This window comes from Pseudophryne corroboree, chromosome 2 (assembly GCF_028390025.1).
Source record: "Pseudophryne corroboree isolate aPseCor3 chromosome 2, aPseCor3.hap2, whole genome shotgun sequence".
Taxonomy (NCBI): domain Eukaryota; kingdom Metazoa; phylum Chordata; class Amphibia; order Anura; family Myobatrachidae; genus Pseudophryne; species Pseudophryne corroboree.
The window spans coordinates 454,812,956-454,837,204 of record NC_086445.1 but is presented as its reverse complement, the minus strand read 5'-3'; the positions used below and the strand labels follow the sequence as shown (position 1 = coordinate 454,837,204).

General features: G+C 45.6%; 1 protein-coding gene across 8 annotated transcripts in view; it reads right to left on the bottom strand.

Moving 5' to 3' along the window:
- Positions 1-24,249, bottom strand: part of LOC135027842 (uncharacterized) — a 1,366,020-nt gene that overhangs the window by 563,810 nt on the left and 777,961 nt on the right. For all 8 annotated transcript variants that reach the window (XR_010224289.1, XM_063953746.1, XM_063953745.1 and 5 more), the window contains 2 exons: positions 22,350-22,498; positions 9,092-9,309 (listed from right to left, as the gene is read on the bottom strand). Coding sequence is in view for 7 of the 8 variants with exons in the window: in XM_063953746.1 (XP_063809816.1) it covers positions 9,092-9,309; positions 22,350-22,498 (367 nt within the window). In the remaining variant the exon portion in view is untranslated. The remainder of the gene's footprint in view (positions 1-9,091; positions 9,310-22,349; positions 22,499-24,249) is intronic.

Sequence of the window (24,249 nt, the reverse complement as noted above, 5' to 3'; positions counted from 1 at the left end):
TCTCACCCTCCAGCTGTTCAGTCCCTTCTTTCTCTCAGCTGCTCACTCTGCTAGCTGCTGCTGCCTGTAGCCACTCCCCCGACTCCACCCTGCACTCTTCTATTGGTGGCCAGTGGATGCTGTCTCTCACTCCGGTCACTGAAGCCGGCCCCCTCAGCACTGGGACACTCTCTGCCGCAGCCGCCCAGCTGTCACCTCCACTCAGTCAGCCAGCATCAGCACCCATCCTGGCACCACTCTCCCACTGCTCATTGCTTGTGTCTGTTTACAGCTCTATGGCATCAGCACTATGAGCGGGGAGGTTCTGTAAGCACAGGGGACTTCAGACTGGCAGCTGTGGCTCCGGCCTCGCTCCCCTGCTCCCTCTCTGGCTTTACCCCCCCTGTGCCTGGCTGCATGTTTCCAGCTCAGATGTTTACAGCTATGGCAGCCAGGTCACAGGGGAGGCAAGCACTAGAGGAAGGGATCACCAGACTGTCTGTCAGCTGTAACTGACAGCTATTTTATACCCTGCAGTGAGGTAAGGCTCCGCCCACTGGCAATCACCCCATCTCAAGCTCCACCCACTGGCAATCACCCCATCTCACTCTGGGTGATAGGCTCCTCCCACTGGCAATCACCTACTGGTTGATTGACAGCTAGGAGTGACAGGAGTTACTAGAATGTTCCCTCAGTTGCTGGCCACTAAGATGTAAATACATACATTTCGAGGGTACATATCAGTTAAATGTAAATAAATAAATGATTACATTTTTTATAAATATACAGTATACATGTTTTCTTTTATAATCCTCTGAGGTGTAAATACATTAAAATAACCATTTATAAATATATATATATATATTTTTTACATGTGTTTCTATCAGTATGGAGCTACGACTCTAATTACAACAATTTCCACCTCACATATAGCACTTTAACCCCTAATCAGGGTTACATGATGTGACTTCTTCTAATTAGAATTAGAGATGAGCGGGTTCGGTTCCTCGGAATCCGAACCCGCCCGAACTTCAGTTTTTTTTACACGGGGCCGAGCGACTCGGATCTTCCCGCCTTGCTCGGTTAACCCGAGCGCGCCCGAACGTCATCATCCCGCTGTCGGATTCTCGCGAGGCTCGGATTCTATCGCGAGACTCGGATTCTATATAAGGAGCCGCGCGTCGCCGCCATTTTCACACGTGTATTGAGATTCATAGGGAGAGGACGTGGCTGGCGTCCTCTCCGTTTATAGAGAAGAGAGTGAGACAGTAGAGAGAGACACAGTAGTAATTTTGGGGAGCATTAGGAGGAGTACTAGTAGTTACTTGCTGAAGTGATAGATAGTGTGACTGTATTATCTGACTTGTGGGGGAGACACTGACAGTGGGGAGCAGTTAGAGTCTGAGAGCAGGACTCAGGAGTACATATAACGTACAGTGCACACTTTTGCTGCCAGAGTGCCACACTGCCATTGTGACCACACTGACCACCAGTATAATATATATTGTGATTGTCTGCTTAGGAGTACTACTTGCAAGTTGCTGATAGTGTGACCAGTGACCTGACCACCAGTTTAATAATCACCACCAGTGAGTTTAATATATATATATATATATATATATATATATATATAATTGTATATAATATATATATAATATTGTATACCACCTACCCGTGTTTTTTTTTTTTTCTTTCTTCTTTATACATACTACTATAGTAGCTTACTGTAGCAGTCTGCGGTGCTGCTGAGCTGACAGTGTCCAGCAGGTCCGTCATCAGTCGTTACATAATAAATATATATACCTGTCCGGCTGCAGTACTAGTGATATTATATATATATATATATTGATTTCATCTCATTATCATCCAGTCTATATTAGCAGCAGACACAGTACGGTAGTCCACGGCTGTAGCTACCTCTGTGTCGGCAGTCGCTCGTCCATCCATAATTGTATACCACCTACCCGTGGTTTTTTTTCTTTTCTTTCTTCTTTATACATACTACTATAGTAGCTTACTGTAGCAGTCTGCGGTGCTGCTGAGCTGACAGTGTCCAGCAGGTCCGTCATCAGTCATTACATAATAAATATATATACCTGTCCGGCTGCAGTACTAGTGATATTATATATATATATATATATATATATATATATATTGATTTCATCTCATTATCATCCAGTCTATATTAGCAGCAGACACAGTACGGTAGTCCACGGCTGTAGCTACCTCTGTGTCGGCAGTCGCTCGTCCATCCATAATTGTATACCACCTACCCGTGGTTTTTTTTTTTTCTTTCTTCTTTATACATACTACTATAGTAGCTTACTGTAGCAGTCTGCGGTGCTGCTGAGCTGACAGTGTCCAGCAGGTCCGTCATCAGTCATTACATAATAAATATATATACCTGTCCAGCTGCAGTACTAGTGATATTATATATATATATATATATTGATTTCATCTCATTATCATCCAGTCTATATTAGCAGCAGACACAGTACGGTAGTCCACGGCTGTAGCTACCTCTGTGTCGGCAGTCGCTCGTCCATCCATAATTGTATACCACCTACCCGTGGTTTTTTTTTTCTTTCTTCTTTATACATACTACTATAGTAGCTTACTGTAGCAGTCTGCGGTGCTGCTGAGCTGACAGTGTCCAGCAGGTCCGTCATCAGTCATTACATAATAAATATATATACCTGTCCGGCTGCAGTACTAGTGATATTATATATATATATATATTGATTTCATCTCATTATCATCCAGTCTATATTAGCAGCAGACACAGTACGGTAGTCCACGGCTGTAGCTACCTCTGTGTCGGCAGTCGCTCGTCCATCCATAATTGTATACCACCTACCCGTGTTTTTTTTTTTTCTTTCTTCTTTATGCATACTACTATAGTAGCTTACTGTAGCAGTCTGCGGTGCTGCTGAGCTGACAGTGTCCAGCAGGTCCGTCATCAGTCATTACATAATAAATATATATACCTGTCCGGCTGCAGTACTAGTGATATTATATATATATATATATTGATTTCATCTCATTATCATCCAGTCTATATTAGCAGCAGACACAGTACGGTAGTCCACGGCTGTAGTTACCTCTGTGTCGGCAGTCGCTCGTCCATCCATAATTGTATACCACCTACCCGTGGTTTTTTTTTCTTTCTTCTTTATACATACTACTATAGTAGCTTACTGTAGCAGTCTGCGGTGCTGCTGAGCTGACAGTGTCCAGCAGGTCCGTCATCAGTCATTACATAATAAATATATATACCTGTCCGGCTGCAGTACTAGTGATATTATATATATATATATATTGATTTCATCTCATTATCATCCAGTCTATATTAGCAGCAGACACAGTACGGTAGTCCACGGCTGTAGCTACCTCTGTGTCGGCAGTCGCTCGTCCATCCATAATTGTATACCACCTACCCGTGTTTTTTTTTTCTTTCTTCTTTATACATACTACTATAGTAGCTTACTGTAGCAGTCTGCGGTGCTGCTGAGCTGACAGTGTCCAGCAGGTCCGTCATCAGTCATTACATAATAAATATATATACCTGTCCGGCTGCAGTACTAGTGATATTATATATATATATATTGATTTCATCTCATTATCATCCAGTCTATATTAGCAGCAGACACAGTACGGTAGTCCACGGCTGTAGCTACCTCTGTGTCGGCAGTCGCTCGTCCATCCATAATTGTATACCACCTACCCGTGGTTTTTTTTTTTCTTTCTTCTTTATACATACTACTATAGTAGCTTACTGTAGCAGTCTGCGGTGCTGCTGAGCTGACAGTGTCCAGCAGGTCCGTCATCAGTCATTACATAATAAATATATATACCTGTCCGGCTGCAGTACTAGTGATATTATATATATATATATTGATTTCATCTCATTATCATCCAGTCTATATTAGCAGCAGACACAGTACGGTAGTCCACGGCTGTAGCTACCTCTGTGTCGGCAGTCGCTCGTCCATCCATAATTGTATACCACCTACCCGTGGTTTTTTTTTTTCTTTCTTCTTTATACATACTACTATAGTAGCTTACTGTAGCAGTCTGCGGTGCTGCTGAGCTGACAGTGTCCAGCAGGTCCGTCATCAGTCATTACATAATAAATATATCTACCTGTCCGGCTGCAGTACTAGTGATATTATATATATATATATTGATTTCATCTCATTATCATCCAGTCTATATTAGCAGCAGACACAGTACGGTAGTCCACGGCTGTAGCTACCTCTGTGTCGGCAGTCGCTCGTCCATCCATAATTGTATACCACCTACCCGTGGTTTTTTTTTTTCTTTCTTCTTTATACATACTACTATAGTAGCTTACTGTAGCAGTCTGCGGTGCTGCTGAGCTGACAGTGTCCAGCAGGTCCGTCATCAGTCATTACATAATAAATATATCTACCTGTCCGGCTGCAGTACTAGTGTGATATAACATATACTGATTTCATCTCATTATCATCCAGTCTATATTAGCAGCAGACACAGTACGGTAGTCCACGGCTGTAGCTACCTCTGTGTCTTTTAGTTGTGCCTATTAAAATATGGAGAACAAAAATGTTGAGGTTCCAAAATTAGGGAAAGATCAAGATCCACTTCCACCTCGTGCTGAAGCTGCTGCCACTAGTCATGGCCGAGACGATGAAATGCCAGCAACGTCGTCTGCCAAGGCCGATGCCCAATGTCATAGTACAGAGCATGTAAAATCCAAAACACCAAATATCACTAAAAAAAGGACTCCAAAATCTAAAATAAAATTGTCGGAGGAGAAGCGTAAACTTGCCAATATGCCATTTACCACACGGAGTGGCAAGGAACGGCTGAGGCCCTGGCCTATGTTCATGGCTAGTGGTTCAGCTTCACATGAGGATGGAAGCACTCAGCCTCTCGCTAGAAAACTGAAAAGACTCAAGCTGGCAAAAGCACCGCAAAGAACTGTGCGTTCTTCGAAATCCCAAATCCACAAGGAGAGTCCAATTGTGTCGGTTGCGATGCCTGACCTTCCCAACACTGGACGTGAAGAGCATGCGCCTTCCACCATTTGCACGCCCCCTGCAAGTGCTGGAAGGAGCACCCGCAGTCCAGTTCCTGATAGTCAGATTGAAGATGTCAGTGTTGAAGTACACCAGGATGAGGAGGATATGGGTGTTGCTGGCGCTGGGGAGGAAATTGACAAGGAGGATTCTGATGGTGAGGTGGTTTGTTTAAGTCAGGCACCCGGGGAGACACCTGTTGTCCGTGGGAGGAATAGGGCCGTTGACATGCCTGGTGAAAATACCAAAAAAATCAGCTCTTCGGTGTGGAAGTATTTCACCAGAAATGCGGACAACATTTGTCAAGCCGTGTGTTGCCTTTGTCAAGCTGTAATAAGTAGGGGTAAGGACGTTAACCACCTCGGAACATCCTCCCTTATACGTCACCTGCAGCGCATTCATAATAAGTCAGTGACAAGTTCAAAAACTTTGGGCGACAGCGGAAGCAGTCCACTGACCAGTAAATCCCTTCCTCTTGTAACCAAGCTCACGCAAACCACCCCTCCAACTCCCTCAGTGTCAATTTCCTCCTTCCCCAGGAATGCCAATAGTCCTGCAGGCCATGTCACTGGCAATTCTGACGAGTCCTCTCCTGCCTGGGATTCCTCCGATGCATCCTTGCGTGTAACGCCTACTGCTGCTGGCGCTGCTGTTGTTGCTGCTGGGAGTCGATGGTCATCCCAGAGGGGAAGTCGTAAGCCCACTTTTACTACTTCCACCAAGCAATTGACTGTCCAACAGTCCTTTGCGAGGAAGATGAAATATCACAGCAGTCATCCTGTTGCAAAGCGGATAACTGAGGCCTTGACAACTATGTTGGTGTTAGACGTGCGTCCGGTATCCGCCGTTAGTTCACAGGGAACTAGACAATTTCTTGAGGTAGTGTGCCCCCGTTACCAAATACCATCTAGGTTCCACTTCTCTAGGCAGGCGATACCGAGAATGTACACGGACGTCAGAAAAAGACTCACCAGTGTCCTAAAAAATGCAGTTGTACCCAATGTCCACTTAACCACGGACATGTGGACAAGTGGAGCAGGGCAGGGTCAGGACTATATGACTGTGACAGCCCACTGGGTAGATGTATGGACTCCCGCCGCAAGAACAGCAGCGGCGGCACCAGTAGCAGCATCTCGCAAACGCCAACTCTTTCCTAGGCAGGCTACGCTTTGTATCACCGGTTTCCAGAATACGCACACAGCTGAAAACCTCTTACGGCAACTGAGGAAGATCATCGCGGAATGGCTTACCCCAATTGGACTCTCCTGTGGATTTGTGGCATCGGACAACGCCAGCAATATTGTGTGTGCATTAAATATGGGCAAATTCCAGCACGTCCCATGTTTTGCACATACCTTGAATTTGGTGGTGCAGAATTTTTAAAAAAACGACAGGGGCGTGCAAGAGATGCTGTCGGTGGCCAGAAGAATTGCGGGACACTTTCGGCGTACAGGCACCACGTACAGAAGACTGGAGCACCACCAAAAACGCCTGAACCTGCCCTGCCATCATCTGAAGCAAGAAGTGGTAACGAGGTGGAATTCAACCCTCTATATGCTTCAGAGGTTGGAGGAGCAGCAAAAGGCCATTCAAGCCTATACAATTGAGCACGATATAGGAGGTGGAATGTACCTGTCTCAAGCGCAGTGGAGAATGATTTCAACGTTGTGCAAGGTTCTGCAACCTTTTGAACTTGCCACACGTGAAGTCAGTTCAGACACTGCCAGCCTGAGTCAGGTCATTCCCCTCATCAGGCTTTTGCAGAAGAAGCTGGAGGCATTGAAGGAGGAGCTAAAAGGGAGCGATTCCGCTAGGCATGTGGGACTTGTGGATGGAGCCCTTAATTCGCTTAACAAGGATTCACGGGTGGTCAATCTGTTGAAATCAGAGCACTACATTTTGGCCACCGTGCTCGATCCTAGATTTAAAACCTACCTTGGATCTCTCTTTCCGGCAGACACAAGTCTGCTGGGGTTCAAAGACCTGCTGGTGAGAAAATTGTCAAGTCAAGCGGAACGCGACCTGTCAACATCTCTTCCTTCACATTCTCCCGCAACTGGGGGTGCGAGGAAAAGGCTCAGAATTCCGAGCCCACCCGCTGGCGGTGATGCAGGGCAGTCTGGAGCGACTGCTGATGCTGACATCTGGTCCGGACTGAAGGACCTGACAACGATTACGGACATGTCGTCTACTGTCACTGCATATGATTCTCTCACCATTGAAAGAATGGTGGAGGATTATATGAGTGACCGCATCCAAGTAGGCACGTCAGACAGTCCGTACTTATACTGGCAGGAAAAAGAGGCAATTTGGAGGCCCTTGCACAAACTGGCTTTATTCTACCTAAGTTGCCCTCCCACAAGTGTGTACTCCGAAAGAGTGTTTAGTGCCGCCGCTCACCTTGTCAGCAATCGGCGTACGAGGTTACTTCCAGAAAATGTGGAGAAGATGATGTTCATTAAAATGAATTATAATCAATTCCTCCGTGGAGACATTGACCAGCAGCAATTGCCTCCACAAAGTACACAGGGAGCTGAGATGGTGGATTCCAGTGGGGACGAATTGATAATCTGTGAGGAGCGGGATGTACACGGTGATATATCGGAGGATGATGATGAGGTGGACATCTTGCCTCTGTAGAGCCAGTTTGTGCAAGGAGAGATTAATTGCTTCTTTTTCGGTGGGGGTCCAAACCAACCCGTCATTTCAGTCACAGTCGTGTGGCAGACCCTGTCACTGAAATGATGGGTTGGTTAAAGTGTGCATGTCCTGTTTATACAACATAAGGGTGGGCCCAAGGACAATTCCATCTTGCACCTCTTTTTTCTTTCATTTTTCTTTGCGTCATGTGCTGTTTGGGGAGTGTTTTTTGGAAGGGCCATCCTGCGTGACACTGCAGTGCCACTCCTAGATGGGCCAGGTGTTTGTGTCGGCCACTAGGGTCGCTTATCTTACTCACACAGCTACCTCATTGCGCCTCTTTTTTTCTTCTTTGCGTCATGTGCTGTTTGGGGAGTGTTTTTTGGAAGGGCCATCCTGCGTGACACTGCAGTGACACTCCTAGATGGGCCAGGTGTTTGTGTCGGCCACTAGGGTCGCTTAGCTTACTCACACAGCTACCTCATTGCGCCTCTTTTTTTTTCTTTGCGTCATGTGCTGTTTGGGGAGTGTTTTTTGGAAGGGCCATCCTGCGTGACACTGCAGTGCCACTCCTAGATGGGCCAGGTGTTTGTGTCGGCCACTAGGGTCGCTTAGCTTACTCACACAGCTACCTCATTGCGCCTCTTTTTTTCTTTGCGTCATGTGCTGTTTGGGGAGTGTTTTTTGGAAGGGCCATCCTGCGTGACACTGCAGTGCCACTCCTAGATGGGCCAGGTGTTTGTGTCGGCCACTAGGGTCGCTTAGCTTAGTCATCCAGCGACCTCGGTGCAAATTTTAGGACTAAAAATAATATTGTGAGGTGTGAGGTATTCAGAATAGACTGAAAATGAGTGGAAATTATGGTTTTTGAGGTTAATAATACTTTGGGATCAAAATGACCCCCAAATTCTATGATTTAAGCTGTTTTTTAGGGTTTTTTAAAAAAAAACACCCGAATCCAAAACACACCCGAATCCGACAAAAAAAATTCGGTGAGGTTTTGCCAAAACGCGGTCGAACCCAAAACACGGCCGCGGAACCGAACCCAAAACCAAAACACAAAACCCGAAAAATTTCAAGTGCACATCCCTAATTAGAATGTAAGCTTTCTCATGAGCAGGGCCCTCCCTGACCTTTGTTATCATGTCTGCCTTTATTTTATTTATCTTACATGTCCATGTTTCATGTACTGTATCTCCTAAACTTGAAAAGGGTGGCTGTGAGTTAAATCTATTGGACACATACTGTGATAAAGTATCACAAGTTAGGTGAGATGATGAACTTCCAACAGATTGTGACAAAGATCTTAATTAACTGCACTTTAATCTTGAAATAGACAATAACATATCCAAAGTCTGCCACAACCACTTACTTATATGTGATCTTCCATTCTCAATACCTTGACAACTTACCATTAACTGCTTATATAGATCTGGATGGACTATTGCAAAAGCTTTCCTCATTAGCAGCTCTAGCAGACTTCCATCAGAAAAACTGTAATTAACAATGGTTGTCCCCGAAAAGATTTCAGTGTTGAAACAGGGTTCCAACTCATAGGCTGCCAAGTACAGCTTGAAGTTATCAGTGCAGAGAAGTCTATGTCCATTGAAAGAGATGATGGAAGAGGAACCTACAATAAACAGCAACACAGTTATTCCTTAAGTTCAACCACCTGTTATATTATGCATGTTATATAGAAAACCAAATCCACTCTATTTACTTATTTAATAAAGTATAAACATTGTATAGGTTCTTTTCCATTAATTACATGGACAAAACATTTCATACTGCTATACCAATATTATGCAAATAGAATTATAAAACTGTCATTGGACTGATCACAGGCAGCCTACGGTTGGTTACTGTGTGCGCTATTTGTATTATGTTACTTATTAAGCCTAAAAGCAGTGGTTCTCATCCCACGCTACATCCAACTCTGGGGGTGGGAGTTTTTTAACATGTAGATTTGTCAATCATATAAGTAATTAAACTGTAGTCTAAAAAAATGGATGCAAGATTTTAGTGGCTAATCTGAGTAAATGCCAGATTGCGGTGCAGTGGTCTGCCCACACACATACATGCTATGCATCTGCACATAATATCCTTCCCTCTAACACAGGGCTTCAGTGTCACCATCTTACTCATGCCACCAGTCAAGTCTTCCTTAAAATCTACGTAAAACGTGTGATACTCTCAGTTCACTGTAGATACTGACACAATGTGCCACCACCTACACATATGAGAAGAGATTCTTCATCCCATCTACAAATGAAGCAAAGTTCAGCAACCACATAAACACGACTGAGGACATGTGTGTGGTTATTACTTATGAAAGAGCCCTGCTTCAAGGATTAATGATGGGAGAAATATTATAGTGCACACTTATGTCATGGCAGTACAGCTGCCCACAAGCACTTGCATCTACAGTATGTGCCCGCAAGCACTTGAAGTGCCACAAGTGTGCACTATAAATAGTGTCCCATCATGAAAAAAGAAAACTGTTGTCTCCCTAATAAATACTTGCCTTATTTTCCAGGGGGCACAGACTGCATGCGGTTTCAGTTATCTCACATATGAGATATGCATTTAAAAAAAACCTGCTACACATTTTCAACAGGCTACATACACATCAAGACGATGTTTAGCCAGCTGATCCGGCGGGCAATGGGACCCTGCATTGGCAAGTGCATACACTTGCCAGATCAGGGGGAATGGGGAATGCCGCATTGTTAGCGATGTCTTCAGGCTGATCCTGCAGCAGGGCCAACCAGAATACATCGCTAACGACCACGAGAGCGCGGAGATCATGCGTATACCCTGTCTGATATGTCTGATTTGTCATTCTGTTTTGCCTGGAAACTACAAATCGGGCCAATATGGGCGTAGTGTGTTTCCGGCCTTACTGTCAGTTTGATGTGTGGTTTTGCAAACTGCAGCTTGATACCTTGTATGGCTGGTACTCTGTACTCTAAATGACTCTAAAATGGAGAAAAGTCAGTTTGAAAATTGGTACTTTGAAATAATGAGGTTTGATGTACCGATTTGCCTTTACTAAACTGAGCAGTAACACTACCAAACACTGGGCCAGATTGAGAAATGTATGCAAACCCTATGATTATGTTTTCAGATCTGTGCATGAGCAGGACCTGTGCTGGACATGGGCAGATCTCTGACTACGACGACAGTCGCATTGCGCCCTAAGCCGCAGCATGATTGCCATGCTGTGGTCGTTTCGGGGGCGTGGAAGGGTCAACATCAACTAGCGTTCCACAAAACAGAGGTGTCTGCCCCGTTTTCTGGGCGTCCCGAGGCCAGTGCCTGCATCCTTGTACGCAGCTTCACTGGCCCCAGTTGCATGACCTGAGGGTTTCTCAGATGACTGATGGTCATGCAGAGTGATACCATGCTGCCTGTATAGGTGCTGCAGCGAATCAGAGAAGCCAGCAGGGGGCATTCATTCACAAGACGTCTCCTGTCGCATTTTTGGGGGGCATGTTTTAACACAGCTGCTGTGAACATAGAGGACTACTATGCTGGTCCACTATGCAGTTGTGCAAAATGACACTTTAGTGAATCCTCGCTCTGGGCCCGATTCAGACCTGATCACTGTTGTGCGAAATCGGACAGCGTCCGATTATCAAATGACTGCACATGCGTATGCACTGCAATGCGCAGGCGTGATGTTAAACATCGACAGGATTGCAAGGCATACGCAAGATGATTGACAGGAAGCGGACGTTTGTGGGTTGTAACTGGCCATTTTCTGGGATTGTCAGGAAAAATGCAAGTGTTCCCAAGCGTTTTATGGCAGGGTGTGTGACGTCAGCTCCGGCCCCAATCAGCCTATTTGTATCACACTGTAGGAGTAAGTCCTGGGCTATGCACAGACTGCACAGTATTGAAAAATCATTTGATGGTGAGTATGTTGTGAACGGATTTGCAGATGTTCGCTGCCTGACGAAGATTTCACACTGCGTACACATGCATTCGCACACTTGCACAGGGCGGGTTTTCACCCTCCCTGGGCGGTGACTGTGTGATTGCAGACCTCTGCAAATTTGCAGCACAGCGATCAGGTCTGAATCGGGGCCTCTGATTGGTAACTGTTTTTCATTCTATTTTTTTTAAAGCCACTGAATGTATTGAGATGTACAAGTGGGTTATGTTAAAATGAAGACTACAGTCTTTTAAATCTCATTTACAATTTTAACATTTAATTTATTTCCAGTAAAAACTACAGAAATAAAATAAGAATTTACTTACCGATAATTCTATTTCTCGGAGTCCGTAGTGGATGCTGGGGTTCCTGAAAGGACCATGGGGAATAGCGGCTCCGCAGGAGACAGGGCACAAAAAGTAAAGCTTTAGGATCAGGTGGTGTGCACTGGCTCCTCCCCCTATGACCCTCCTCCAAGCCAGTTAGGTACTGTGCCCGGACAAGCGTACACAATAAGGGAGGAATTTTGAATCCCGGGTAAGACTCATACCAGCCACACCAATCACACCGTACAACTTGTGATCTAAACCCAGTTAACAGTATGATAACAGCGGAGCCTCTGAAAAGATGGCTCACAACAATAATAACCCGATTTTTGTAACTATGTACAAGTATTGCAGATAATCCGCACTTGGGATGGGCGCCCAGCATCCACTACGGACTCCGAGAAATAGAATTATCGGTAAGTAAATTCTTATTTTCTCTATCGTCCTAGTGGATGCTGGGGTTCCTGAAAGGACCATGGGGATTATACCAAAGCTCCCAAACGGGCGGGAGAGTGCGGATGACTCTGCAGCACCGAATGAGAGAACTCCAGGTCCTCTTTTGCCAGGATATCAAATTTGTAGAATTTTACAAACGTGTTCTCCCCTGACCACGTAGCTGCTCGGCAGAGTTGTAATGCCGAGACCTCTCGGGCAGCCGCCCAAGATGAGCCCACCTTCCTTGTGGAATGGGCCTTAACCGATTTAGACTGTGGCAGGCCTGCCTCAGAATGTGCAAGTTGAATTGTGTTACAAATCCAACGAGCAATCGCCTGCTTAGAAGCAGGCGCACCCAACTTGTTGGGTGCATACAGTATAAACAGCGAGTCAGATTTTCTGACTCCAGCTGTCCTGGAACATATTTTCAGGGCCCTGACAACTCCTAGCAACTTGGAGTCCTCCAAGTCCCTAGTAGGTGCAAGGCACCACAATAAGCTGGTTCAGGTGAAACACTGACACCACCTTAGGGAGAGAACTGGGGACGAGTCCGCAGCTCTGCCCTGTCCGAATGGACAAACAGATATGGGCTTTTTTTGAGAAAAAAACACCAATTTGACACTCGCCTGGTCCAGGCCAGGGCCAAGAGCATGGTCACTTTTTATGTGAGATGCTTCAAATCCACATATTTGACTGGTTTTAAACCAATGTGATTTGAGGAATCCCAGAACTACGTTGAGATCCCACAGTGCCACTGGAGGCACAAAAAAGGGGTTTGTATATGCAATACTCCCTTGACAAACTTCTGGACTTCAGGAACTGAAGCCAATTCTTTCTGGAAGAAAATTTACAGGGCCGAATTTGAACCTTAATGGACCCCAATTTGAGGCCCATAGACACTCCTGTTTTCAGGAAATGCAGGAAACGACCGAGTTGAAATTTCTTTGTGGGCCTTCCTGGCCTCACACCACGCAACATATCTTCGCCACACGTGGTGATAATGTTGTGCGGTCACCTCCTTTCTGGCTTTGACCAGGGTAGGAATGACCTCTTCCGGAATGCCTTTTTTCCCTTAGGATCCGGCTTTCCATCGCCATGCCGACAAACGCAGCTGCGGTAAGTCTTGGAACAGACATGGTACTTGCTGAAGCAAGTCCCTTCTTAGCGGCAGAGGCCATAAGACCTCTGTAAGCATCTCTTGAAGTTCCGGGTACCAAGTCCTTCTTGGCCAATCCGGAGCCATGAGTATAGTTCTTACTCCTCTACGTCTTATAATTCTCAGCACCTTAGGTATGAGAAGCAGAGGAGGGAACACATACACCGACTGGTACACCCACGGTGTTACCAGAACGTCCACATCTATTGCCTGAGGGTCTCTTGACCTGGCGCAATACCTGTCCCGTTTTTTTTTTCAGACGGGACGCCATCATGTCCACCTTTGGTATTTCCCAACGGTTTACAATCATGTGGAAAAAACTTCTCAATGAAGTTTCCACTCTCCCGGGTGGAGGTCGTGCTGAGGAAGTCTGCTTCCCAGTTTCCATTCCCGGGATGAAAAACTGCTGACAGTGTTATCACATGATTTTCCGCCCAGCGAAAAGTCCTTGCAGTTTCTGCCATTGCCCTCCTGCTTCTTGTGTCGCCCTGTCTGTTTACGTGGGCGACTGCCGTGATGTTTTTCCCACTGGATCAATACCGGCTGACCTTGAAGCAGAGGTCTTGCTAAGCTTAGAGCATTATAAATTTACCCTTAGCTCCCGTATATTTATGTGGAGAAAAGTCTCCATACTTGATCACACTCCCTGGAAATTTTTTCCTTGTGTGACTGCTCCCCAGCCTCTCAGGCTGGGCTCCGTGGTTACCAGCATCCAATCCTGAATGCCGAATCTGCTGCCCTCTAGAAGATGAGCACTCTATAACCACCACAGGAGAGACACCCTTGTCCTTGGATATTGGGTTATCCGCTGATGCATCTGAAGATGCGATCCGGACCATTTGTCCAGCAGATCCCACTGAAAAGTTCTTACGTGAAATCTGCCGAATGGAATTGCTTCGTAGGAAGCCACCATTTTTACCAGGACCCTTGTGCAATGATGCACTGTTTTTAGGAGGTTCCTGACTAGCTCGGATAACTCCCTGGCTTTCTCTTCCGGGAGAAACACCTTTTTCTGGACTGTGTCCAGAATCATCCCTAGGCACAGCAGACGTGTCGTCGGGATCAGCTGCGATTTTGGAATATTTAGAATCCACCCGTGCTGATTGTAGCAGTATCCGAGATAGTGCTACTCCGACCTCCAACTGTTCCCTGGACTATGCCCCTATCAGGAGATCGTCCAAGTAAGGGATAATTAAGACGCCTTTTCTTCGAAGAAGAATCATCAATTCGGCCATTACCTTGGTAAAGACCCCAGGGTGCCGTGGACAATCCAAACGGCAGCGTCTGAAACTGATAGTGACAGTTCTGCACCACGAACCTGAGGTACCCTTAGTGAGAAGGGCAAATTTGGGACATAGAGGTAAGCATCCCTGATGTCCCGGGACACTATATAGTCCCCTTATTCCTGGTTCGTTATCACTGCTCTGAGTGACTTCATCTTAATTTGAACCTTTGTAAGTGTTCAAAAAAAAAATTTTTAGAATAAGTCTCACCTAGCCTTCTGGCTTCAGTACCACAATATAGTGTGGAATAATACCCCTTTTCTGTAGTAGGAGGGGTAATTTAATTATCACCTGCTGGGAATACAGCTTGTGAATTTTTTCCCATACTACCTCCTTGTCGGAGGGAGACTTGGTAAAGCAGACTTCAGGAGCCTGCGAAGGGGAAACGTCTCGACATTCCCATCTGTACCCCCGGGATACTACTTGTAGGATCCAGGGGTCCTGTACGGTCTCAGCGCCATACTGAGAACTTGTCAGACGCGGTGGAACGCTTCTGTTCCTGGGAATGGGCTGCCTGCTGCAGTCTTCTTCCCTTTCCTCTATCCCTGGGCAGATATGATCTTATAGGGACGAGAGGACTGAGGCTGAAAAGACGGTGTCTTTTTCTGCAGAGATGTGACTTAGGGTAAAAAACGGTGGATTTTCCAGCAGTTGCCGTGACCACCAGGTCCGATGGACCGACCCCAAACAAGTCCTCTTCCTGTATACGGCCATACTGTGCCGTTTGGAATCTGCATCACCTGACCACTGTCGTGTCCATAACATCTTCTGGCAGTTATGGACATCGCGTTTATTCATGATGCCAGAGTGCAAATATCCCTCTGTGCATCTCGCATATATAGAAATGCTCTATAGTCAATAAAATACTGTCCCTGTCAAGGGTATCAATATTTTTAGTCAGGGAATCCGACCAAGCCACCCTAGCTCTGCACATCCAGGCTGAGGCGATCGCTGGCCGCAGTATAACACCAGTATGTGTGTATATACTTTTTATTATATTTTCCAGCCTTGTCAGCTGGTCCTTGAGGACGGCCCTATCTATAGACGGTACCGCCACTTGTTTTGATAAGCGTGTGAGCGCCTTATCCACCTTAAAGGGTGTTTCCCAACGCGCCCTAACTTCTGGCGGGAAAGGGTATACCGCCCATAATTTTCCATCGGGGGGAACCCACGCATCATCACACACTTTATTTAATTTATCTGATTCAGGAAAAACTATGGTAGTTTTTTCACATCCCACATAATACCCTCTTTTGTGGTACTTGTAGTATCAGAAATACGTAACACCTCCTTCATTGCCTTTAACGTGTGGCCCTAATAAGGAATACGTTTGTTTATTCACCGTCGACACTGGATTCAGTGTCCCTGTCTGTGTCTGTGTCGACCGACTAAAGTAAACGGGCGTTTTAAAACCCTTGACGGTGTTTTTGAGACGTCTGGACCGTACTAATTGTTTGTCGGCCGTCTCATGTCGTCAACCGACCTTGCAGCGTGTTGACATTATCACGTAATTTCCTAAATAAGCCATCCATTCCGGTGTCGACTCCCTAGAGAGTGACATCACCATTACAGGCAATTGCTCCGCCTCCTCACCAACATCGTCCTCCTACCTGTCGACACACACGTACCGACACACAGCACACACACAGGGAATGCTCTGATAGAGGACAGGACCCACTAGCCCTTTGGAGAGACAGAGGGAGAGTTTGCCAGCACACACCAAAACGCTATAATTATATAGGGACAACCTTATATAAGTGTTTTCCCTTATAGCATCTTAATATATATATAAGCATATCGCCAAATTAGTGCCCCCCCTCTCTGTTTTAACCCTGTTTCTGTAGTGCAGTGCAGGGGAGAGCCTGGGAGCCTTCCCTCCAGCCTTTCTGTGAGGGAAAATGGCGCTGTGTGCTGAGGAGATAGGCCCCGCCCCTTTTTCGGCGGCCTCGTCTCCCGCTCTTAACGGATTCTGGCAGGGGTTAAATATCTCCATATAGCCTCCGGAGGCTATATGTGAGGTATTTTTAGCCAAATTAGGTATTCATTTGCCTCCCAGGGCGCCCCCCTCCCAGCGCCCTGCACCCTCAGTGACTGCCGTGTGAAGTGTGCTGAGAGGAAAATGGCGCACAGCTGCAGTGCTGTGCGCTACCTTTAGAAGACTGAGGAGTCTTCTGCCGCCGATTCTGGACCTCTTCTTACTTCAGCATCTGCAAGGGGGCCGGCGGCAAGGCTCCGGTGACCATCCAGGCTGTACCTGTGATCGTCCCTCTGGAGCTGATGTCCAGTAGCCAAGAAGCCAATCCATCCTGCACGCAGGTGAGTTCACTTCTTCTCCCCTAAGTCCCTCGTTGCAGTGATCCTGTTGCCAGCAGGACTCACTGTAAAATAAAAAACCTAAGCTAAACTTTCCTAAGCAGCTCTTTAGGAGAGCCACCTAGATTGCACCCTTCTCGGCCGGGCACAAAAATCTAACTGGCTTGGAGGAGGGTCATAGGGGGAGGAGCCAGTGCACACCACCTGATCCTAAAGCTTTACTTTTTGTGCCCTGTCTCCTGCGGAGCCGCTATTCCCCATGGTCCTTTCAGGAACCCCAGCATCCACTAGGACGATAGAGAAAGAACTATTTGCAACACTCCATTATAAATTCTTGGCTGATAGAAAAAAAAAAAAAAAAAAAAGATACAACATAAAATATGACTCAGTATTATGAGTTCCTCTGGAGTATACGGTAATATTTTCTGGAATTAAAGTATTGAACATGTAATTTGAAACTCATTATATTAATAAGAATCTGCAACAACTTGAACACTGTAAAAAGTAGCAAAACACTATTTCAAGTAATGCTGCCATTACACGTTTAGGAAGCCACTCTGACAAGTAGTAAAGCATATTAGCCCATCAAACTGTAATGATTGCCATAAAGATAACATAGTGCTCTGCTAGCGTTATCCGTCACACATCTGGTTTATGCCATTCACAGTAGATTCTGGAAATGTCTCTGTCCTCCTGAAGGCTGGTTAAATGCTGCTGGTATTTACCAAATCTATAGAATGCTAAATATTCAGTAAAAATACACTGTAAGTACAGCTGTCACTTTAATATATATATTGTGAACTTGTATACTACTGCCAAAGGTTTGTAGAGATTGATATTTTTTTCCATATATTGTTTGTTTTGTTTTTTTAATATCCCACTAGTGAGGCATTTTTTTTTATATTTGCACTTTGTTAAGCACATTGGCCACGTGTTTAACAATGATATAAGTAATTAATAAATCTTCATATATTTTTCAGTTTACTTACAGCGCTCCATTTTCTGTGTTTATTGGTCTAGAATCTAGATGCGGGAGGCAATCAATCTGCTGGCTGTCGGAATCCCGGCAGTCAGGATAGCGATGCCGGAATCCCAACATCTGGAAATGCTGACAGCAGGAAAATCGGCTTACAGGGGTTATTCCCACTCGTGGGTGTCCATGACACCCATAGAATGGGAACAGATCATGTGGCGCGCACAGAAAGCCATTGTGATTTAGCACCTGATTTTTTTTGGTAAACTTGATGAAGGATCCAAAAGAACAAAAAAGTAGCTTTATTGCTGTAAATAAACCACAGCGTTCATGCATTATATCTGTTTGTAGCACTGTCCATTCTGGTTCAAGTATCTTAGAGGTCTATTTATCACCATGACAGGTGATAAACTAAACCAAACTCACACTGCGATAATTGAGTACATCGCATGGATGTATCAATTATTGCATGCAGGAACAGAGCCTGTGGTCAAGCTCTGTCCCTGTGATGCCTCTCTAAAGCATCATCGGGGTATTTTTCGTAAAAAAAAAAAAACAGATGTCCTGCTACGCATGCGCATTCCCCACCTCCCTGTCGCTACAACTCCCGCGCCACAAAAAGCCCTCCCCCTTGGATTTTATACTTACCTGTCCAGAAGCCAGTGTCCGCTGCGCAAGGAGCAGTGGCAGAACTAGCGAGCAGTGGGCCCAGGTGCGACAAAATGCTTTGGGCCCCCCCCACATCCCATCCAAGTCCACCCCCTCACCCCTGGAGAGGATCTGGTGAGGGGGACCTGCTCAGGGCCAGAGAAATGGTTACCTAGCAACAGTGCCGTAACTAGACATTTTAGCACTGTGTGCAAGAAACGGCATCGGAGCCCCACCCCTGCATGCAAAACAGGGGCAGTGCGCGCCATAGGCGCGCGCAAAAATACATAGTGGCGTGGCTTCGTGGGGAAGGGGTGTGGCCACAAAATAATACCAATTCATAAAACGGTGCACAGTAGTCTCCATTATTCAAATTACGCCACACAGTAGCACCACTACACCAGGTAGAGACCCTTTTACACCTTACAGCGGACAGATTCCTCTTTTTACACATTACGGCAGACAGCGTCCCCTTTTTACACATTACGGCAGACAGCGTCCCCCTTTTTACACATTACGGCAGACAGCGTGCACTTTTTACACATAACGGCAGACAGCGTCCCCTTTTTACACATAACGGCAGACAGCGTGCCCTTGTTACACATAGCGGCAGACAGCGTACACTTTTTACACATAACGGCAGACAGCGTGCCCTTGTTAAACATAGCGGCAGACAGCGTACACTTTTTACACATAACGTCAGACAGCGTCCCCCTTTTTACACATTACGGCAGACAGCGTCCCCTTTTTACACATTACGGCAGACAGCGTACACTTTTTACACATAATGGCAGACAGCGTCCCCTTTTTACACATTACGGCAGACAGCGTGCCCTTGTTACACATTACGGCAGACAGCGTCCCCCTTTTTACACATTACGGCAGGCAGATTCCCCCTTTTTACACATAGCGGCAGGCAGTCCCCCATTTTTACACATTGCGGCAGGCAGATTCCCCCTTTTTACACATTGCGGCAGGCAGATTCCCCCTTTTTACACATTGCGGCAGGCAGTCCCCCATGTTTACACATTGCGGCAGGCAGTCCCAAGAAAGAAAGAAAGAAAGAAAGAAAGAAAGAAAGAAAGAAAGAAAGAAAGAAAGAAAGAAAGAAGGAAGAATTATACTTACCCTCTCCGCAGGCTCAGGCTCCTCGGTGCAGCTTGACTATTCCCGGGCAGGAGAGAAGGAGGAGGAGGGAGGTGGAGGAGGGAGCCGCAACAGCGCTGTGTTATTGGTGGAGGCGCTGCTGCTGCTGCCCCTCTGCTTCACTATAGGCTGTTCTCGGAAGACAGCCTATAGTGAAGCAGAGGGGCAGCAGCAGCAGCGCCTCCACCAGTAACAAAGCGCTGCTGCGGCTCCCTCCTCCACCTCCCTTCTCCCCCCGTACCGCTGCTCCTCTCCTCTCTCCGGGCGGCTGTGCGCTGCGGGCAGCGGTTGCCAGCAGCGCACAGCGGCATGTAATGAGTCAGTTTGACTCATTACATGTTTTGGGCCCCTGGACAGAGGCGGGCCCCAGTGCAACGCACTGTTTGTACTGGCGGTAGTTCCGCCTCTGGCAAGGAGGCTGCCGGGTGCCGGGTCCTTCTTCTGTGCTGTGACCCCAAGTGCTGTAAAGTGTGCTGCCACTTTGCAGCGTCACTTTACTGCACCGGGGGTCACAGTGCAGCACATGGAGGTCCCGGCGCCCATCAGCGCTCACCAGAGCAGCGAATACCGGCTCCCTGGACTGGTAAGTATGTTTTATTTTGTATTTTACTTTTTTTTTTTTTACACTGTGATCAGCTTGTGTGTCCATCGGACACACAGAGCTGATCACTAGAGCCCAGCCCCCGCTCAGCTTTCTCTGCCAGGGGGCAGAGAAAGCTGGGCAAAGGGTGTACATTGCAGTGCTGACCTGTGAATTTGTCAGCCTGAGCTGGCAAAATTATCACATGGCTCAATGCGGTATTTAAAAAAAATATGTTTTTGTAAATTCGGCCACATCGCATTTCCTATTATAAGTATGGGGAATGCGATGTGGGTTACTAAAAAAATCACAATTAAAGGGTTTGGAGCAGTTTTTCATGAAAACTGCTCCAAATGCCCTTTAATACATTCAGTTATACAAAAAAAAATGTGAAAAGGTGTGAAAAAAACCCTTTTCACATTATTTTAGTAAAAATAGTGTTAATAAATAGGCCCCTTATTCTTTCCAGTTAGCGGGGGAAAAATGTACATATACTTACTATGGAACAGTGAAAGAAATAAACACAAAGCTTTAAAGAGAAGGGGTCTCCACTCCGGGTTAGAGTAACAATTGGGCAGATTAGTTAACACCCCCAGGCCTCCACATAAAAATAGGTCCATCACTACGACAGCATAATAACCAGGACCACATGGCTGCAGTCAGCTTTAAATCATAAGTATTAAAGTTGTTTATCTATTTTCCTCACAAAAGCAGTGGCGCACCCAGGGGGGGTTTCCGAGTACCCAGAAACCCCCTTCCACTAAAAAAAAAAAAAAAAAAAATATTTTTTTTAAATTTAGCTGCATGAGTATTATTAATGACTGTCTAGCGTCCTCTGCAGCCTGCTGTCTTCCTGGTGGCACTTGCAAGTGCAATAAAAGTTTACTTTATTTTAATTATAGTACATATATATCCATGTGCCTACATATATACACATGTATATACATACATACATACATATAAACACACACACACACACATATGATATATATATATATACATGTGTATATATATGTGTACTGTATGTGTGTGTATATATATATATATATATATATATGTATGCATGTTTAATATGCTATGTATATGTGTATATGGGTTCACTACGATCTCCCGGCGGCCGGCCTCCCGGCGACCAGCATACCGGCGCCGGGAGGCCGGCCGCCGGCTTACCAACAGTGTGGCGAGCGCAAATGAGCCCCTTGCGGGCTCGCTGCGCTCGCCACGCTACGCGCTCCACACTATTCTATTCTCCCTCCAGGGGGGTCGTGGACCCCCACGAGGTAGAATAAGTGTCGGTATGCCGGCGGTCAGGCTCCCGGAGCCGGTTTGCTGGTCGCCGGGAGCCCGACCGCCGGCATACTGAAGACCACCCGTGTATATGTATGTGTGTATATATATATATATATATATATATATGTGTGTGTGTGTGTAGATATATGTATACTGTATATATATGTGTGTATATATATATATATATATATATATATATATATATATACACACACACACACACACACACACACACACACACAGACACACTAGTTTTACGGACCCAGCATATACTGGGTCACCTCAGTCCCCACCCCCGTGATTGGCTCCGCCCAGTTCTGGAAACCCCCCATGCAAATCCTGCGTTTGCCACTGAAAATGATGGCATTTTTCTACGTTAACATATTTAGGGAGACATTGAGGCTGATTGTGTATAGGTGTACACGCCCACATTGCACTGGCCACACCCACACAGCACCGGTCACACTTCCTGCTGTTCTTACAACAGCCCCTTGATCTTTAAGCCACAGGCACATGTGGCCCTTAAAATTTGAAACACATGACAGCACTGTGATGTACAGTGCGAATTTAAGATTAAACTAACCTTGTTGGCTAATTCTGTTTTGAGCAGCACAACAGTGATCAATGAGTGGCATTAATAAGTCGTCCCATTTATTGCTGTAGTTGTTTAGAATCAGTGGTCCACCAGACAAAATGGTCTTTTCAATTGGCGCCAGGATACTGCTGTCTTGCCTGATCAAAAACAAAGGGGTAACACGGGAAGCAATTTGACAAATTAAGATACCAAGCATACTGTTGCACATTATATAATCCAAAAAAAAATTATTTATTATTTTTTTTATATGTAGTTGTTCATTGTTTTAGACATAGGAACAAAACTAAACTACAGAATTTCCATCTTTAAGCTCAAGTTAATTAATACAACAGTGTATTGCTCTCTACACATATATAATTATCATACATCTACTAGGGCGGTTCAATAAGAAAGGTAATAGACCGCTCACGTGTAATGTTCTCTATATCATTCTAATTTCCAGCTAGGCCAGGGCAAGTAAACCACTGCTTCCCCTCACAGCCATTAAACTGCGTCTCATATTAATCATACTGGCCTACCAGTTGTAAGATGGCGTGGTTGGCAGAAACAAGGTCAAACATTGAGGTGCGTAGTGTAATCAGAATTCCGTGTCTAAAGGGCACATCAGCAGCTGAACTTTATCGGCAACCTGTCGAGGTGAATGGTGGTAACGTCATGTCACAGAAACAGATTTGGTGCTTTGCCTTTGATAATGGCAGGATAGACGTTCAAGATGAGCAATGATCCAGCCAGCCAAGCATGTCCACCACAGATGACAATTTGTGCTGCATTGAAGATCTGATTTAAGAGTACAGTTACATTCGAGTTAGTGATATTGCTGACGAACTGCACATCTTAGTGATATTGTGTACAACATCGTTCATGATCAGTTGGGGTACAGGAAGAAGTGTTCACGCTGGGTACTGAAGCAGCTCACAGAAGTTCACAAAACCAATAGGATGGGATTGTCTCGCATGCACATGACACTGTACTATGAGGAGGGAGTGCAGTTCCTGCAGCGTATTATTACAGTCGATGAAACGTGTGTTCATTCATGACAGGAAAACGCTCTTCGTCCCCACCTTCAAAGAAGTTCAAAACAACTCTAACAGCAAAGAAATTCCAAGTGCTCGTGTTTTGGGACCACAAGGGCATACTTCTTGTCGCTTTCCTCACAAAGGGAGTTACAGTGAATGCTAACCCCTATTGTAACACATTGTGACGGTTGTGGAGGACAATTCATCAACAATAAGCTGGGTTGTTGCAAGTAGGCGTCATCTTGCTGCATGATAACGCCAGGCCACACTCAGCCAACCGCACGTGTAATGTGTTACAGCTCTACCATTGGGAGGTTCTGGAACATCCTCCTTACAGCCCTGACATGTCACTGAGTGATTCTCATCTCTTCGGACTATTGAAGAAGCACCTGGGTGGAAGGCGATTCGCAACCGACTTTGAAGTTCAGCAAGCCGCCATGTCCTGGCAACAGGCGCTTGACGCTGATTTCTTCTATGCCAAGATAGGTGCCTTGGTGTACTGTTGGAACACATGCTTAGACAAGTATGGGGATTATGTGGAAAAACAATCTGTACCAAAGCCATACTATATTGATTATGCGCACAGTATATGTATGAGTTGTTTAAATTTATGCAATGAGATGTTGTTACCTTATTTATTGAACCACCCTTGCAGCTTAATCTCAGGGTTAACATGGACTGTTTTGCTTAAAGAAGAAGTGTTTTTGGCATGTATCTGGAGTTCTCTTCTATTTGTATGCATGGAGAAGTGAAGCCCGATGCTAATGGGTCTACACTAATGAGGACAGTGCAGCTATGAACAGTAAAACAGTTAGCAGAATGATTTCCCGCTTGAAGCAGCACAGATCTGGTGAGTGCAGTGAATTAATGTT